Source organism: Nestor notabilis, unplaced genomic scaffold, assembly GCF_000696875.1.
Source record: "Nestor notabilis isolate BGI_N333 unplaced genomic scaffold, ASM69687v1 scaffold7658, whole genome shotgun sequence".
Taxonomy (NCBI): Eukaryota; Metazoa; Chordata; class Aves; order Psittaciformes; family Psittacidae; genus Nestor; species Nestor notabilis.
In genome coordinates this window covers 117293-132450 of record NW_009940559.1, presented here as the reverse complement: position 1 = coordinate 132450, position 15158 = coordinate 117293, and the positions used below count along the sequence as shown (strand labels likewise).

Below are 15158 nucleotides of genomic sequence, written 5' to 3'. Positions count from 1 at the left end.
GCCCCCCGCCGCCCTCGCTGGCCTGTGGGCACCTGAGTGGCCCCCAGAGCCTCCCGACCATGATGTGCCCGGCCCCGCCGCCTGCCCATGCGAGCTGGGTGGGCAAAGGTCTCTTGAGAGCTGGATAGCGCCTTGCCGAGTTGGTCAGGGACTCTAAACAGGACAGGCTGCAGGGAAGCGCCGCCCGAAGTGTCCTGTTCTAAGGGCCCAGCGATAGGACCTTACCCTCCACCTCTGCTTCTTCTCAGAAATATTGCAGAATACAAGCTTGGAAGGTATCCTTGCATCCTTGTCTTCAGTGCTAAATGTAACAGTCTGAATTCTCTTTTAATTTACTTTGGGATGTTGGTTTTTTTTTTTTTTTTTTTTTTTTTTTTTTTTTTTTTTTTTTTTTTTGTTTTGTTTTGTTTTGTTTTTTTGTTTTTTTTTTTTTTAATCGTGATGCCCCTGTATCTTTATCTGCAAAATATATAAAAAGCTAGTTCTGGGTGAAATCTCACAAAATGCACCAAATGCCCACATTTGCCATCAAAACTCTGGTTTTGTTTGCCTTATCCTCCGTTGTAACAGAGATGCCGTCTCCCTCTGGAGATAGCATTGGATAGATGGTACTGTCAAGGTGAAACAGATTCTCTTCTGACACTGTAATAGGACTAATTGTCCCTCCAGAGCAAATTAATGTTGGATCATATACCACGAGACTTAATCAGGCCTTGTGTTTGACTGCTGTGGCAGTCTCATCTTTGCCCTCTCATTCTTTGGAACTTCACGCGTGTTGTTCTGCTTCTGTTTATTCAGATTTTGAATGTGGAGTGGTGTGAAACTCAGTTCTAAAGGTTCATAGAACGTGGGCCACATTGCAAGGATTGAAGCATACAGGGCATAAGCTTGTGTTTTCCGAGGAAATATGCGTCCACATATACAGGTGTTCCGATGAGAGAGAACAGATGTACTGTAATTAAATAGCTATTTGGTAAGATGTTTTTGTCACTTCTTCACAATAAATGTGGAGAAAACACATATAGGAAAAATTGTGGTTATGAAAGGAACGATGAGTGTAAGTTTCTTTTAAAAATAGAATGGAAATTGTCACTTTCACTTATATGACCAGAAAAGTTGCTGTAGCAAAAAATAAAAGGTCAACGGTAATGAGCCCTTGAGGTGTTTGATATAAACTTCCTATTATTTGTATTACTCCTATTATGACTTCCTGTTATTTAATAAGTAAATATTCAACAGTAACAGTGATTGCTGTGCAAGCAATAGACTGTTATATCAACACACAGCTAACTTCTGTTAAAAGTAGCACTCTAAACCAGAAGAACTCCAGAACCCTTCCTTTAGTCTGTGCTGGCCAGCTGATAGCATCTGCTCTTGTCCTTCAAAATTACAGTGCTTCAGGAAGTATCTACAATTTCTGGAACGCAGGCGGGCAGCAAATTTTAAAAAAAAAAAAAAAAAAAGAAAAGGAAAAGAAAAATCTAGTCATATTAGTAAAATTTTTGAATTTTATTACCAACTTTCTTGGAAGTCTACTCTCTGTTCCTGTAGCCAGAAATAGGCTGTAGTACTTGCTGTCATTAATGGTAGAAGTCAAGTAGCAAAGGAGCTCGTTATTGTTGCTGAAGCATTGTGGAAAACATTTAATTTCCTCCTTCATTAAAAACAAACCAGAAATGCAGCTTTATTCCCCACCCCCCAAATAATATGTGTGCATTTAAGAATTTGTGAAGTACATATTTGACAAATATTTTGTCAAACATAGGATGCTTTGTTTGCCCAGTTTGAAATCAGAAGAGGTGGTTTTGTTCTTAAGCTTGCTTCTCTGAGGCACTTGGAGTCTTTTTAAGTCCTTTGCTTCTGTTTTTTCCAATACTGGCATAATAGGAGGCTGGAAAAGTCATCTATGTAGAGTCCCTTTTTATCAGAATTGAGACAGGCATTGGCTTACCATCTGTGCATGCACTTAGGAGATAAGAGGAGGACAGAGTTGATGTTTTGTAACACACTCTAGCAGGGAAAAAAATCCAGTGCATTTCTGAGCTGCATTTTACAGGACAAAGTCTTCAGTACAGTTATTACATGACTGCATATTCTTTGAGTATAAGTGGTGATGTGCATATACAATTTGAAATCAATTGTGTGGGAGTTGGCATCCCTCTGTGCTTGTACTTTTTTCATTCTGTTTATATCTGAGTGTAGATTTGCTTGTTATGCTTATTTTCATTTTGAAAGACAGATGCTTACCATTATGTCTAAAAAATTAAAAGAATACTTACATGATATTATTTCCCTATCATGAATTTGTGATGTGATGTAATGGGCTCGGTTGTACACTCTTGAATTAGCATTAAAACCTGTAATGATTTAATGTGAGTAGTACAAAGCTTTTAGCTGACTTCCAAGAGTCTGGTGCCTGATTAAGCTTGCTGTGTTACAGTACACTGCTGCTTGATGGCTCTGTTGGAATGGCAATTGGTAAGCACCGTGGACCACACCATTGTGTCACCAAATATATTGAGCTCTTGTCTGTGCAGTTATGGCCTTTCCAAACTGTATACTGAGCTGGAAGTTCAAGTTTGGTGCTGAGTGTAAAATAAAAGGATAATCTACTCCTATTGTACAGTCAACCTAAACTGTAGTGGGTTAGTGCAGTTGTAATGCTCTACTGGAATATTTTAACTGTATGCTATTTTTAGAAACAAAGGTGATTTACTAGGCAAAATGGTTTGCATTTAGTTGTATTAGAAATTAAAGCACCTATTCCAATGAGTGATGTTCTGTGAAGCAGTGGTTAGAAAAAAAGGGAGAGGGGGAGGGAAGAGGAAGGGAAAAAAAAGACTGCTAATATACTTTAATCCAAGAAGGCCCATGACAATAATTTATTATGTGTTGTAATGCTGCATAGAGTGCTCATAGATATTTGCGTCTCTGCATAAATTACTCTGTTTTGTGGAAGTTGTAAAGTCAGAGATTATTACATAATTTTGCTAATGCAAAGTTGGTAAGAACCTTAGTAGAGGAGCTGGTGTATGCTGTCCTCACAAATGGACTAGGGGTGTAAGCCATGTCTCAGTTTTCCACACAATACCTGACATTAGATTGTTGTTGAGCAATGGAGCTGTGCTACTTTCAGAGAAAGTTAAGTGTGAAATACAAAGTTTTCAGTGAAACAGAGTAGGCAGAGGGAGAACATACCATAGTAGCCAGTAACATCAGTCATTTATTTGTATCTTACAAATAAGTTCCTACAATCTTCAGAAAGTCTACCTGAAAAATACATTTGGATGAGAATGGTTCTTTAGAGGTATGTAATTTATCAACCTTCAAAATAGGCTTCCTTGGTGGCTAAATTGAAATTTAAGTTTGCTTTAGAATGGAATATGGTGAAAATTGGAATACTCCTGATCTTGCATCCAAAAAGAATGGGATTGAAATATCCGTATAATACTAGTCTTATTATAGAGGTCTTCAGACTCTGCAGATTGTTTACTTCCTAGTGTGTAAAAAGAATAGTTTAATGTTTGCATTTTTAATGAAAGTTTTAACAGCCAATGAGCTGCATTTGATTTGCAATTTAGTAATCAGACTAAACCTACTTTTCATTGTTTGATCTTGCTAGGTTGGCAGCCTCGGTGGTTTGTTTTAGACAATGGGATATTGTCATACTATGATTCACAGGATGATGTTTGCAAAGGCAGCAAAGGAAGTATAAAGATGGCTGTATGTGAAATTAAAGGTAAGAATTAATAGATTTCTGCTTGATAAAATTTTAGCTGCCAGGGAAGTAGAAGAGATCACTGTTGTGGTTTAGCCCCAGCTGGCTACTAACTACCATGCAGCTGCTCGCTCACTCCCCTGTGGGATGGGGAGGAGAATTGGAAACAGGTAGAACCCCATGGATTAAGAACAGGTTTAATAATTAAAATAAAGTAAAATATAATAATAACAGGAAATTAAAAAAGAGAGGAATAAAACCCAAAGAAGACAAGCGATGCAAAGTGTAATTGCTCACCATCTGCTGACTGATGCCCAGCTCATCCCTAAGCTGTGATCAGCCCCTTCTGGCCAACTCCCCCAGTTTATATACTGAGCAAGATGTTCTGTGCGATGGAATAGCCCTTCGGCTAGTTTGGGTCAGCTGTTCTGGCTGTGCCTCCTCCCAACTTCTTGTGCATCTCCTCACTGGCAGAACATGGGAAACTGAAAGTCCTTGATTAGGGTAAGCACTGCTTAGCAACAACTAAACATCTTTGTGTTATCAACATTATTATCAGACTAAAGCCAAAACACTGCACTGAAAGCTACTAGAAAGACAATTAACTTTGTCCCAGCTGAAACCAGGACAGACACTGAATCATGAATGCTAGTTTTTCAGAAGAGCACCAGCAGTCACCTAAAAGGGGACATTATTATAAACCGGAGATGTTTAGTCTTTTGTTTTCCTGAGTAACTTTTACTTTAGTCACAGTTAGCAGCTGCCCACGTGCATAGGTGATGGGTATAGTAGAGTTAGTAAGTGAACTGTTCGTGTCAGACTGTAAGTTTAGCTTTTAGTGTGTTCAAAGCTGTAGGTCAACCTCCTTGGCTGATAAGCAAGACATTGTCTAACTCTCCACTGCTTTCAACTCTTCACCTCTTTCCAGATACCTGCAGATGATTGGGCTTTTGAAGTGGATACTTTATGAAAAAGTGGGAGTTCTTATTTTACATGGGCCAAGAAGTATTTTTCATGTAGTAACCCTTTTTTGTTACTGTTTCTTTAGTGTAGATGAAATCAGTGATGTAAAGTGGAAGGTCCCATTTTTTGGCCATTCCAGTAGTTTGTTTTCTTGTCATCTTGTTCTTTTGGTGAAGAAAAGATAATAGTTGAAGTCTGGGTTTTGTGGAGTCTCCTGCATCCATAACTAGTGGGGATTGGGTCTGGAGGCACTGTGGTTGATAACAAGTCCCTGTCAGTTCTTCATTCTAAGTCTCTACGACTTGAAGCCAGATTTCATCTAGAAGGGAGATTCCTTCAGTTTTTAGCCTACTTCTCTGCAAATACTTGTACTTGCACCAAAGCTCTTCAGTGTGTCATGTTTAGGCCAGGTTTGGAATACAACAGTTATTACAGATTCATATTCAGTATATTATTAATGCGGAAAGGGAACCTCATTGTACTTGAGCCTGCCTGCTGTTTTTGCTGACTTGAGGCATGCTGGGAAGAAGGGTTGAGCAGCTTTGGGCTTCTTGTTACTTAGTAGTGGTGCGTTGTGATTTACTGTATTACTATGGGACTGTAATAAACAAAAATACTTAAATGCTTTGATCAGTTTTTAACAAACAATTGCTACTGAGTTTTTTTTCTTCAAAATTGGGTTGGGTTTTTTTTTTTTCCCTCCTCTATCGTCAGTTCATGCAACAGACAACACAAGGATGGAGCTAATCATCCCAGGGGAACAGCATTTCTATATGAAAGCAGTTAATGCAGCTGAAAGGCAAAGGTGGCTGGTAGCACTGGGGAGTGCAAAAGCCTGTTTAGCAGATACCAGAACAAAAAAAGAAAAAGGTATGTGTGTTTCCTAGAGCATATACAATCTTACCACTTTTTCAAATGCCTGTTTTCAGATAACGGTAGTCAAATATTGTGGTAGAAAGCCAGTGTTGGTTGTCTTTAAATATAAATTGTAATTATTTCTAGTCATTTATATGATAAATTCCCCCTTGATGTTTGAATTAGAGGTCACCTCCATTGACCTTTTCTATCTTTAAGAAACTGAAATACCACCAACTTCTTGTCGTTAAAAGAACAAACCTACTGTTTGTAACTGTAGTGATGCTGTTTTATTTCTGCTGTTTTGATTCCTTATAGTTAATATCGGTTTTTCCATAATTTTTCTTGAATGGGTTAATGTAACCATTTCCAGCCACTTTTGTGGGTGTAAATTTCATCCATTTTTTTTTGTAAATTACGTTGCAGCTAGAAATGTTTCAACTTTCTTTCCTGACACATTGCAGAATCCAATTTCCCTCAAAATTTTAAACTGACGCTTAGAATGAAAAGTGCTTAAAAATTAAAATGTGTACATACATTGTATGCAGTAAATTGATATTTCCATTATTTTTTGTAGAAATTAGTGAGACCAGTGAATCTCTTAAAACCAAAATGTCCGAACTTCGTCTCTACTGTGATCTTTTAATGCAGCAAGTTCACACAATACAAGAATTTATTCACCATGATGAGACTCGCTCTCCTCCCAGCATTGAGGTATAGAATTTTTAGAATGCCATTAGAGAACCTAATTATATAATACACCTCAAGTTTTTGTTGACATCTTTTTCATCTCCCTAATGTGATTTCACCTAAGCTCAATTTTTGAGTGCTTGTATGTATATAATGCTAACAGTGATTATATGTGCATAAAGTACCTGGATAATTTAACTGTAATTCTAATGTGCATTAGGAAGCAATTGTATTATTTATCATCTGGTTAAAAGGCTAGAAGAACTCCCATATGAGTTATGCAATAATTTGCCTTGTTTCGCCTCTCTGTTATGGGCAGAGAGTTGAAATGACCTTGTTTATTCATTCTTTACTTCTTTGTGTAGGAGGGTATTTTTCTATCAGAGAAAGTTAGTGTTACAGGTATTGGAAACCTGCAGTGCAGATATATCTCTCTGAATATTCACAAGTGAAATTATTCTAGTATTTCTGCTTTGGAATGACAGTTGGCAGTGGAAATTATGAACGGCTTAATTCTTCATGCTCCTAAGCAGCGTGTGGGCAATATTGTTGTCCATTTTCAGGGCAAAGCGAGGGGTTGCATTTAGTCACAACATGGCAAATTGTTGTCAATGTACAGTGAGGTAAAACTGACCTGCAGGCTCCTTGCACTGGAGCTATAATGCTGTTAGCATGTTCTGATGCAATTTATTTCACAGAATGATCTTCTGATACCCGTTTGTCACTCTGAGACAAGCTTCACAGTAAAAACATTTTGCTGTTGTTGGCCGATACCCTAAAGAAATTCAGATGTTAGAAAGGAATTACAATGCTGTCACATTTGTTTGCTTAAATTAATCTCATTGGAAGGTGTACATTTGATTAAATAAAACGGGAAAAGGAAGTTCTTAGTGGTAATGAGGGAAATTAGTGTGAGTGGTGGTTGCGGAGAGTTTTATTTGCACCTAGTTTGTTGTGGGTTTTTTTTTTTTTTTTAATTCTTGCTTATGCTTGTGCTTTCATTTATTTTCAGAACATGAATGAAGCCTCTTCCTTGCTTAGTGCCACATGTAATACGTTTATCACAACGCTTGAAGAATGCGTGAAGATTGCAAATGCCAAGTTTAAGCCAGAAATGTTCCAGCTGCCTCACCCTGATCCCTTAGTTTCTCCTGTGTCACCATCACCTGTCCAAATGGTTTAGACATTTTGAAATACTATTTTTTTCTAAATGTCATTTTGTTGGTTGGATGGGGGGAAGAATGGCAGAAGACTATGCTATTGCTGTGTGCTATGATGTCAACAGTTGAAATCTTGACTCTGTTGTGATCAGTACTGGTCCTAAATATGAATCAATAATTTTCTATTCCCGGTATTTGTTTGCTAGCCTTTACATGATCAGAGTAATATATCATAAATGTCAAGACCCTTGACATGAAGTATCTCATAATTGACTGAGCTTTAGCTTTTCCCCAGTTCAACTGTTTCTTTGGTTTTTAGAAGGCTAGCTGTACACTGATCTTAAACATTTCATTACCTTGCCTCCTATTTAAACAGAAAAGTGCCTTGTGGCTTGAAGCACTTCAGCAAGATAGCATATCTTTCAGTGTATGTAATTCAAAATGTTTATATTAATCTAATACGCCCTTATCTAACAAAGAGTTGAAGGTGTTACTTAGGTAACTCTTCACTACTGATTACCTCCCTCAGTAGGACAGTGTATGTGGAATCATCTTAAATGTCGTCTTGATCATATGTATAGATTCCAAGATGAACTGTATTGTGGGATTTTGTCGTGGGAATCCCTTTCTTTGCACTTGGATCTCTTGTCTTATTCAATCAGTATACTTGCAAAGCTGATCATTATTGATTTAAATTAGTAGCTTTCTTTGATATGCATAGAGATCTGACAGTGATAGCAGAAGAACCACAAAGAATGAAGAGGCAGGTTATGGCTTTATTGTGTAATGGGGAATGTAAGCTGGCATTTGGTAGAGGAAAAATGTCTTGTTATTTTGGTATATCATAGCAATTAACAAATGGCTCTATGAGTAACTTTGGAGCAAGAGAGTGTGAATTCGCAGAAACTAGGTAGTATTTTTTGTAGTAAACTATTTCTTGTGTGAATGCTTTAAAACAGTAATTATTGGTGGCAATCTGTCTGTTTTCATAAAGTTAAATCAGCTTTTTAACTAAGAATGGTTGCTTTTAATAATAATAATAAAAAGATTTCTTCTCTCTTTGTAGAGACTGTAAATAAAGTAAAAATTAATGTAGGTATGCATATATTCTTATATGCTTGTGACATTTTTTGGTGTGGTTTGTTGTTTGGATTTCCCCCCCTCCCAGATGAAGCGTTCCATTAGCCACCCTGGTCCTTGCTATTCAGAAAGGTAATTTTCTATTTCATTAAGCTTTTTTCTTCTATCTCAAAAAAATATTGCTGAACCTGCTAGCATTAAAATCAAAATGTGAGAAGAATAGTTTGCTTGGGGAAAAAAATTTTAAACAGCACATAAATTGATCTAATTTTGAAAACTAAGTGTGTAGTTTATTGGTGTTAGTGGCAAATAATGCAGCTGCTGTCTCTAATAGACTATAAAAATTTCTTCATGATATAAACTTTATGCAAATGACTTATTCTGACAAGTCCATTAAATGAGACATAGAGCTTGAATGCTAACATTCTTTTTGGATGAGTATTTCAGATTCTTGAGTTATTTGCATGCAAAGAATATATTACTTTCTTATTTCCATTTTGAGACTTTATAATTGTGAAACTAAAGAATGTTCTGTTGACTCTGCCATTGTTAGTTTAGTATAGTGAAAAACATTGATGCTAATGGTTTAATATAAGCACCAAAGTTATTTTTAATTTAAAGTATATTAAGTTTGTGGGGGTTGATACAGATTTTGCTGACTGATAGATCTCACTTATTTTGTAGGAATAATCTCTCTGTAAAAGAACCAGCTTCATCTGTTCACCGATTTTCACAGCAGCGCAGAAGAACATACTCGGATACAGAATCTTACAGTGATACTCCCTTTGAAGATTCTCAGAGTAAGTTTGTAAGACGAGTGGTTTTCTTTTGTCCCATTCTGTACAGTTTATTACACTGTTTACAGCAGTGTAAAAGCGTACACTGTTTACAGCCAATACCAGCATGAGGAAAAAGTCTACTGATTTTTGCAAAGATTTTGTTGTAGGATTCCTGTATTATAAATCAGAGTACTTCTGTAGTTTATTATGAGACTGACTTCTGGCTTTCATTCATATTGAAAAGGATCTTAAAGCTGGAGTAGTTGCATTTAAATCAGTGGGACTACTGACAAGATAAAATAGACACATAACCAGAAAAGGGATGTTTGTAATAGAGTCTTAGACGAATGATGTCGTAAGTGGTGTGGAATACTCTTGTTTGCCACCTGCTTGTCACAAAACAAATCCTTTCTGTGACCCCTGTGAGTGATGGGGTAATTTCCACCCAGTGCATTGCAGAAAGATGGCTCGTTTCAGTGGCTGCTTGCCTTTTGTTGAGAATGGCACTATTCTGAAATAGTGCAGCCTAGCCAATAATAACTAAAATCAACCCCCAAAATTAAGAAATGCTGTTGTCAGAGTATTATTCCATTCTGATTAGATAGGCCTATTGAGTTAGTAGGCAGTTCTGTGTTCTTTCCTTTTGAATCTTACTGTCATTTTGACTCCATCCTAACCCCTCTCAGGGAGACTGTAACTTGACTAGTTCTTTTTGACTAGTTCTAGTTTAGTCTTGCTTCCTTCAGAGTGACTAGTGCCTCACTCGGATTGAAAAAGCCTGAGGCCTGTGCACTGCTGAAATCCCATCTGAGCACAAAGAGGTACTAATGTTTTACATTCTATCATGAAGCAAGTTATTTGCACTTCCACACCATTTCCTTGGTTCTCTGATCCTTGCATGATGCAGGGTGGCCACCTCTTTCACCTCTGCCACCAGCATAGAGTATGTCAACATGTATCCCAATCTAATAAAACTTAGTTTAGATCCTATTCTTGCCTCAGTGCTAATGTAGGTGCACATCATTCTAACTTCCTGCAAGGGTTTTATTGATACCATCTCGAGCTTCTGGTGTCAGTTACCCTGTCTGACACTTTTCAGGACTGCTGAGAAGAGTCTGACTTGTATGTTTCTGCTTACACCAGGCTTTTTTGGTTGTAGCTCTAGTTTCTAGCTCAGTTTCTCTGTTGTTTGTTTTGTTTTTTCTTTCCTCTCCTCTCCCTCCTTATCCTCTCCTTTCCTCTCTTTTTTCTTTTCTTTTGTTAGAAGTTCCCTCTCCTACCTTCCAGTTATCTTGGTTCTTTCTCTTTCCTGTCAATAGCCTAGCAATACCCAACTTGCAGTAAGTCATCCATTTAATTTTAATGCTAGAAAATATTTTAATTAAATGCTTATTGATGCATCAGTTCTTAAGAAAAAATAAATAAAATCATGTGTTCCTCATACAAAATATGTCTGCACCTCACAGATTATTGTCCTTCATAATGTAAAAATCATTGTGTACATAAAAAAATAAACTACTACTTGATTTATACTAGCTGTACATTCTTCATAACCATCATCCTTGGGCATGATATTGATTGAAATCTTTTAGGAAAAGTCCAGAGTAATTATGCTTCTCATTGCTTATATTTAGGAAATAATTAGCAAGTAGAATAATCAATGGAGTTGTTTTGAGGTTGAAAATTAAATACTTACTGATATTTTCTTAGGATCTGCTCACTGTTCTAGAAGTGCTGTTAATGGAGATTTGGTATCATCAACCATTCCTGAAGAAAATAGATCAGTATCAAAGGAAAGATCTGAGCTGGAAGAGACTTTTTCAACCTTTTCTTCCTGAAGAAACTGAAAGTACTCAATTTTCGATAAATAATGCTATGCAAAAGCTGCTGTAATTATCCTGTTGTTATAGGAAGTAGTCATTTCCCTTTTTAGAAGGATTTCTCTGCACTTTATAGAATAACATAAAAACTATCTTTGAAGTGTATTTTATCTTTATATAGTTTATTTGCAAGAGTATTTTCCTAATATTTCACAGGTTGAGTGTGCATTTTTTGGAACAAATGGTGGCTTAACAGATAAGCATCCACATTTGTAAATGTAGCTCTTTTTAAAAAGTGTGAAAGTCTGACTGATACATTAGTAAACCTGCAGGTTATAAACTTCAGCAAAAGAGTTTCATTTTTCTTTTGGAGAAAGTGCAACTTTTGTGCCATGGGCCTCTTGGTCATTTGTACCAGGTCATCCACCAGGAGCTGTGGTGAGCTCTCCGCTGGCTTTTTTGCCTGTGTAAGGGCTCTGGGAACAGGCACTAATGGGTCTACTCTGGCAGCTTGATGGTAATTGACATTTACCTTCTTTAAAAATGCAAGGATATACATAATCTATCTGGTCCTTATTTTTAGCCAATGAAGTAGAAATATTTAGTGTATTTTTCTAAGCAAATGTATAAGAATAATATGAAGCATTTGTACCAAACATCGGATAGTTAATAATTTTTATTTATTTATTCTTTTTTGCATCAAAAATTTCTACCTACTTTCACTACTAAAGATCTAGTAAAGGCTTCAAAATGTGCATAAATTGTTTCTGGGGTGTGTAGCATCACAAGTAGCTAATGCAGCACTGTTAAGATTCACTCTGCTCACTTAAGATGTGTTTTTAGCAAAGTGTTCTAGAAGCAAGAGCTGAAATATTAGCCCATTAAGCTGCTGTTGTAGTGAATATTTGTATCTGTACTTATTTATGACATATTTATACAAGAGGAAGCTCCTGTTTTTGCGACTCCTTTGTGTCATTTGAGGATGGTATACACCAGGAGATGGATTCTGCTCTCAGTTACATCAGTGTAAATTTGCATAAACTGTGAGATCGGAGTCTGACTCTTAATATTTAATAAGTTAATAGAGTATAACAGTGCCTACTAGCACCTTGGTCCATGAGGTTGTTAGTGTTAGCATTGTAAGCCTGTGGGGATTTGGGGGCTATTAATTTAGAGATAAACTTGGTCTATTAAGTCTTAGCTGTAGAGCACTTTAAGCAAGCCATTTACTGTGTTTGATTTACATAATTTCTAAGTAGATGTACAAGATTTTTTTGCACTCAAGCACATACCAAAATCTGTTTGTTTGTATAATCAGATCTTCTTTAATTTGGTTTAACTAGTCTTCCTTTTGTGTTTATGAATAGTTTGGTATTTTTGAAGCAGGCTGGAAAGGACAGATGGGAATGGAATAGAAGGTTTCCTTATAAATTTCTGAAATGTTCATTTATCTATAACAAAATAGGTCCAGATTTTGAGGAAAAATATATAAGCTGTTGTCCATGTATAAAATACCAGTTTATAAACCATTATGTCAGGGTTAAATGGAATGGAATAATCCATACAAGTGAAGTTACTTGTGGATACCAGCTCAGAGGTGTCATCCGTGCCCAGGTCTGTGAGTTTTCATGCAACTAGCATATATATATATATCAGCCACACACATGCTTGTACTTTTTTTTTTTCTGAAAGTTTGCTTTAATGTATTCTGTATGACACAACAGTTGTAAAAATAAGTATTAAAAAAGGATGTTCAGAGAAGTAAAATACATATTGCAATGAGAGTGTTGTCTTGAATCATATGCTGTCTTAAAGCTGCTTTTTTGAAATTTCACTGGCATTTCTGCCAGCCTCTTCAGTGTTAAGTACATGTCACATAAATATATTTTTTCTGGCTTTCAATTATGACAGAGAAAATAGTTTGGACTTAAGACTGTGCAGAAATCGTTTGAGACTGATCACTAAATGTAGAAGTAAATAATAATTTTCAATACTGCCATAGATGGATTGTTTGGACAAAACTGGTAATGATTAGATTGAAGAACAAAATTTGCGTGTAACTACTTCAGCACTTTTGGGGGGTTCTCCATGTCACTAAAGCTGGAATGATGGCTTTGTGTATATGTTAACATGTTCCTGCTAAGGTTAAATCAGCCTATTTATACCTGTGCCAAACTCTGTGGCAAAAATCCTAAAATGTATTTCAGTGAAATCAGTGAAGATGATATGCCGTCATACTTCTGGCATCTGGAGCAAAGAAGTAATTTCTCAAAATGATACTTACTGAGGTTACAACGTGTAGGTGCTTTAAACTTGTGAAAATTGATGTTTGTATTTCCACTTAGTGAATAGTAAGTTGGAGTTTTGTTTGTCTTGTTGTTTGTTGTTTTGTTGTTTTTTTTTTTTTTTCCTCACAGAAAAAAAGAGTCTTTGGGATAGGAATACTTGAGGTTGCTTCTGCATAAAATGAAATACTTAAAAATTGAAATCACAGCAATTTATGTTAAGATTATTTTCACAAACTCTAAACTTGACTTTTGCTTGTTTTGACACTGTCAGTTCTAAGTATTGTAGTGCAGCGGTTGTTCCTGTGTAAGTTAATAACTTCTTAAAGGGTCATAATACCTGAATAAAGGAGATGTCTGTGTCTGAATACTATTTTTTTCAGCTATTCCTCAATATCCTGATTTTAAAGAGCTAATGTGAAACATGCCTGTCATGGGCGTTTCCTTACTGACTTTGAGGGCTGAACCTAGCAGTTTCAGACCTAGAAGAGAAAGTTACTACTTAAGGGGATTTTTATAGAACCCAGATGCCCAAATCCACAGTTGCCAGCCTGAAGATCTCTGCTGTTGAAGACTAAGAACACTGAAGACCAAAGGACCATATAGATTTTTATTTCACTTGTAAAGCTCCACAGATGAATTAACGGTGTATGTAGGTCCTTAGAATCTCCACTGTTTTGAAAGGGCTGGGCCCCTTGGCAGCTAGCTTAAGCAGTGAACTAAGGTTTGGAAACTTGGCATTCCCCTGCTCATACAGGGCAGGCCACAGTGCTTCACTAACAAACAAACAGACAAACTTATTAGAAGACAGAGGAATGGCTTGCACTTTAAAAAAATTCTAAAAGAAACACTTTACCTCTGCTCTTCCCACTGCGTAGGTACAGTAGTGGTAAGAAGGTGTTATTTAGTAATTCGTTTTAATTCACATTTTGATAATTGCTAAATCTGGATGAACAATCCAATAATGTACACCAGTAGCTATATCCTGACTCTTCTAACCATCACACATATGGGAATGAAGGCTAAAGAGGAAAGCACAACTGTATCCTATGGATGTGTGTGTTTGTTTAATAACAAGAAGACAGAAAAAAAAAGGCCTCCTTCAGCTTTTTCCAGCCATCTCCAAGACTTGTCAATTGTAGATGTTGAAGATAATCCTTTAAATCCTGTCACTGGACAGGATTTAAGAGTGTGTTCTCCTTTCCCTGGTATTTTGTATTCTCTTGTGATAGATTCTGCTTTGGCTCCTTCTGTAGCTGCCCTTTCTCAGTACACGTCGTAGGCTGCCCACCTTACATGGGTCTATTTTTCTACACACTGACTGTAGTTTTCTGATGTGTCAGAGTGAGTACTTTACTTTTTCTGCTATCCTTTCTCCTTTGTTCCGCTGCTGTTTGTTAGTACTGTGGCTTGTTCCACTGTGGGAATAATTGACTGATTTTTGAGTCTTAATGCTTGCTTTTTAAAAAAAAATAAAAATAAAATTATATATATATAGACATTAAGCATTCAGATTTATCTTTTTTCTTATCTTTTTTTTTTTCCCTTAAATCCAAGCTCTAGAACAAAAAAAGGAAGGGAAGAAAATCCCAAGTAGAGAAGTTTTATTAATTAATTACTTCATCAGAGTCGTGTGGTTTTTGTGTTCTGTTCATATAATTTCCTTCCCTTGAAGGGAAAAGTTGTTGAAACTGGAGCCAAGGATAAAAGCTGAAATGCGATGTTAAGACTAGGGTTTCTTGTTTGCTAATGGTAAATGAATCTCTCTCTCTGTTTTATTATGGCTATCCATCATCACAGTTATTTTT

At 36.5% G+C, this 15158-nt stretch overlaps 1 protein-coding gene across 1 annotated transcript; it reads left to right on the top strand.

The window, feature by feature from the left end:
• Nucleotides 1-3581: 3581 nt before the first annotated feature.
• PLEKHA3 (pleckstrin homology domain containing, family A (phosphoinositide binding specific) member 3) lies at nt 3582-11378 on the top strand (the record flags this gene model as incomplete). Its single annotated transcript, XM_010020420.1, has 7 exons — nt 3582-3739; nt 5396-5551; nt 6114-6250; nt 7239-7403; nt 8555-8598; nt 9151-9266; nt 10956-11378. Coding segments are annotated over 7 exons (904 nt in total), but the record flags the coding sequence as incomplete, so codon positions are not given.
• Between the last annotated feature and the right edge of the window lie 3780 nt (nt 11379-15158).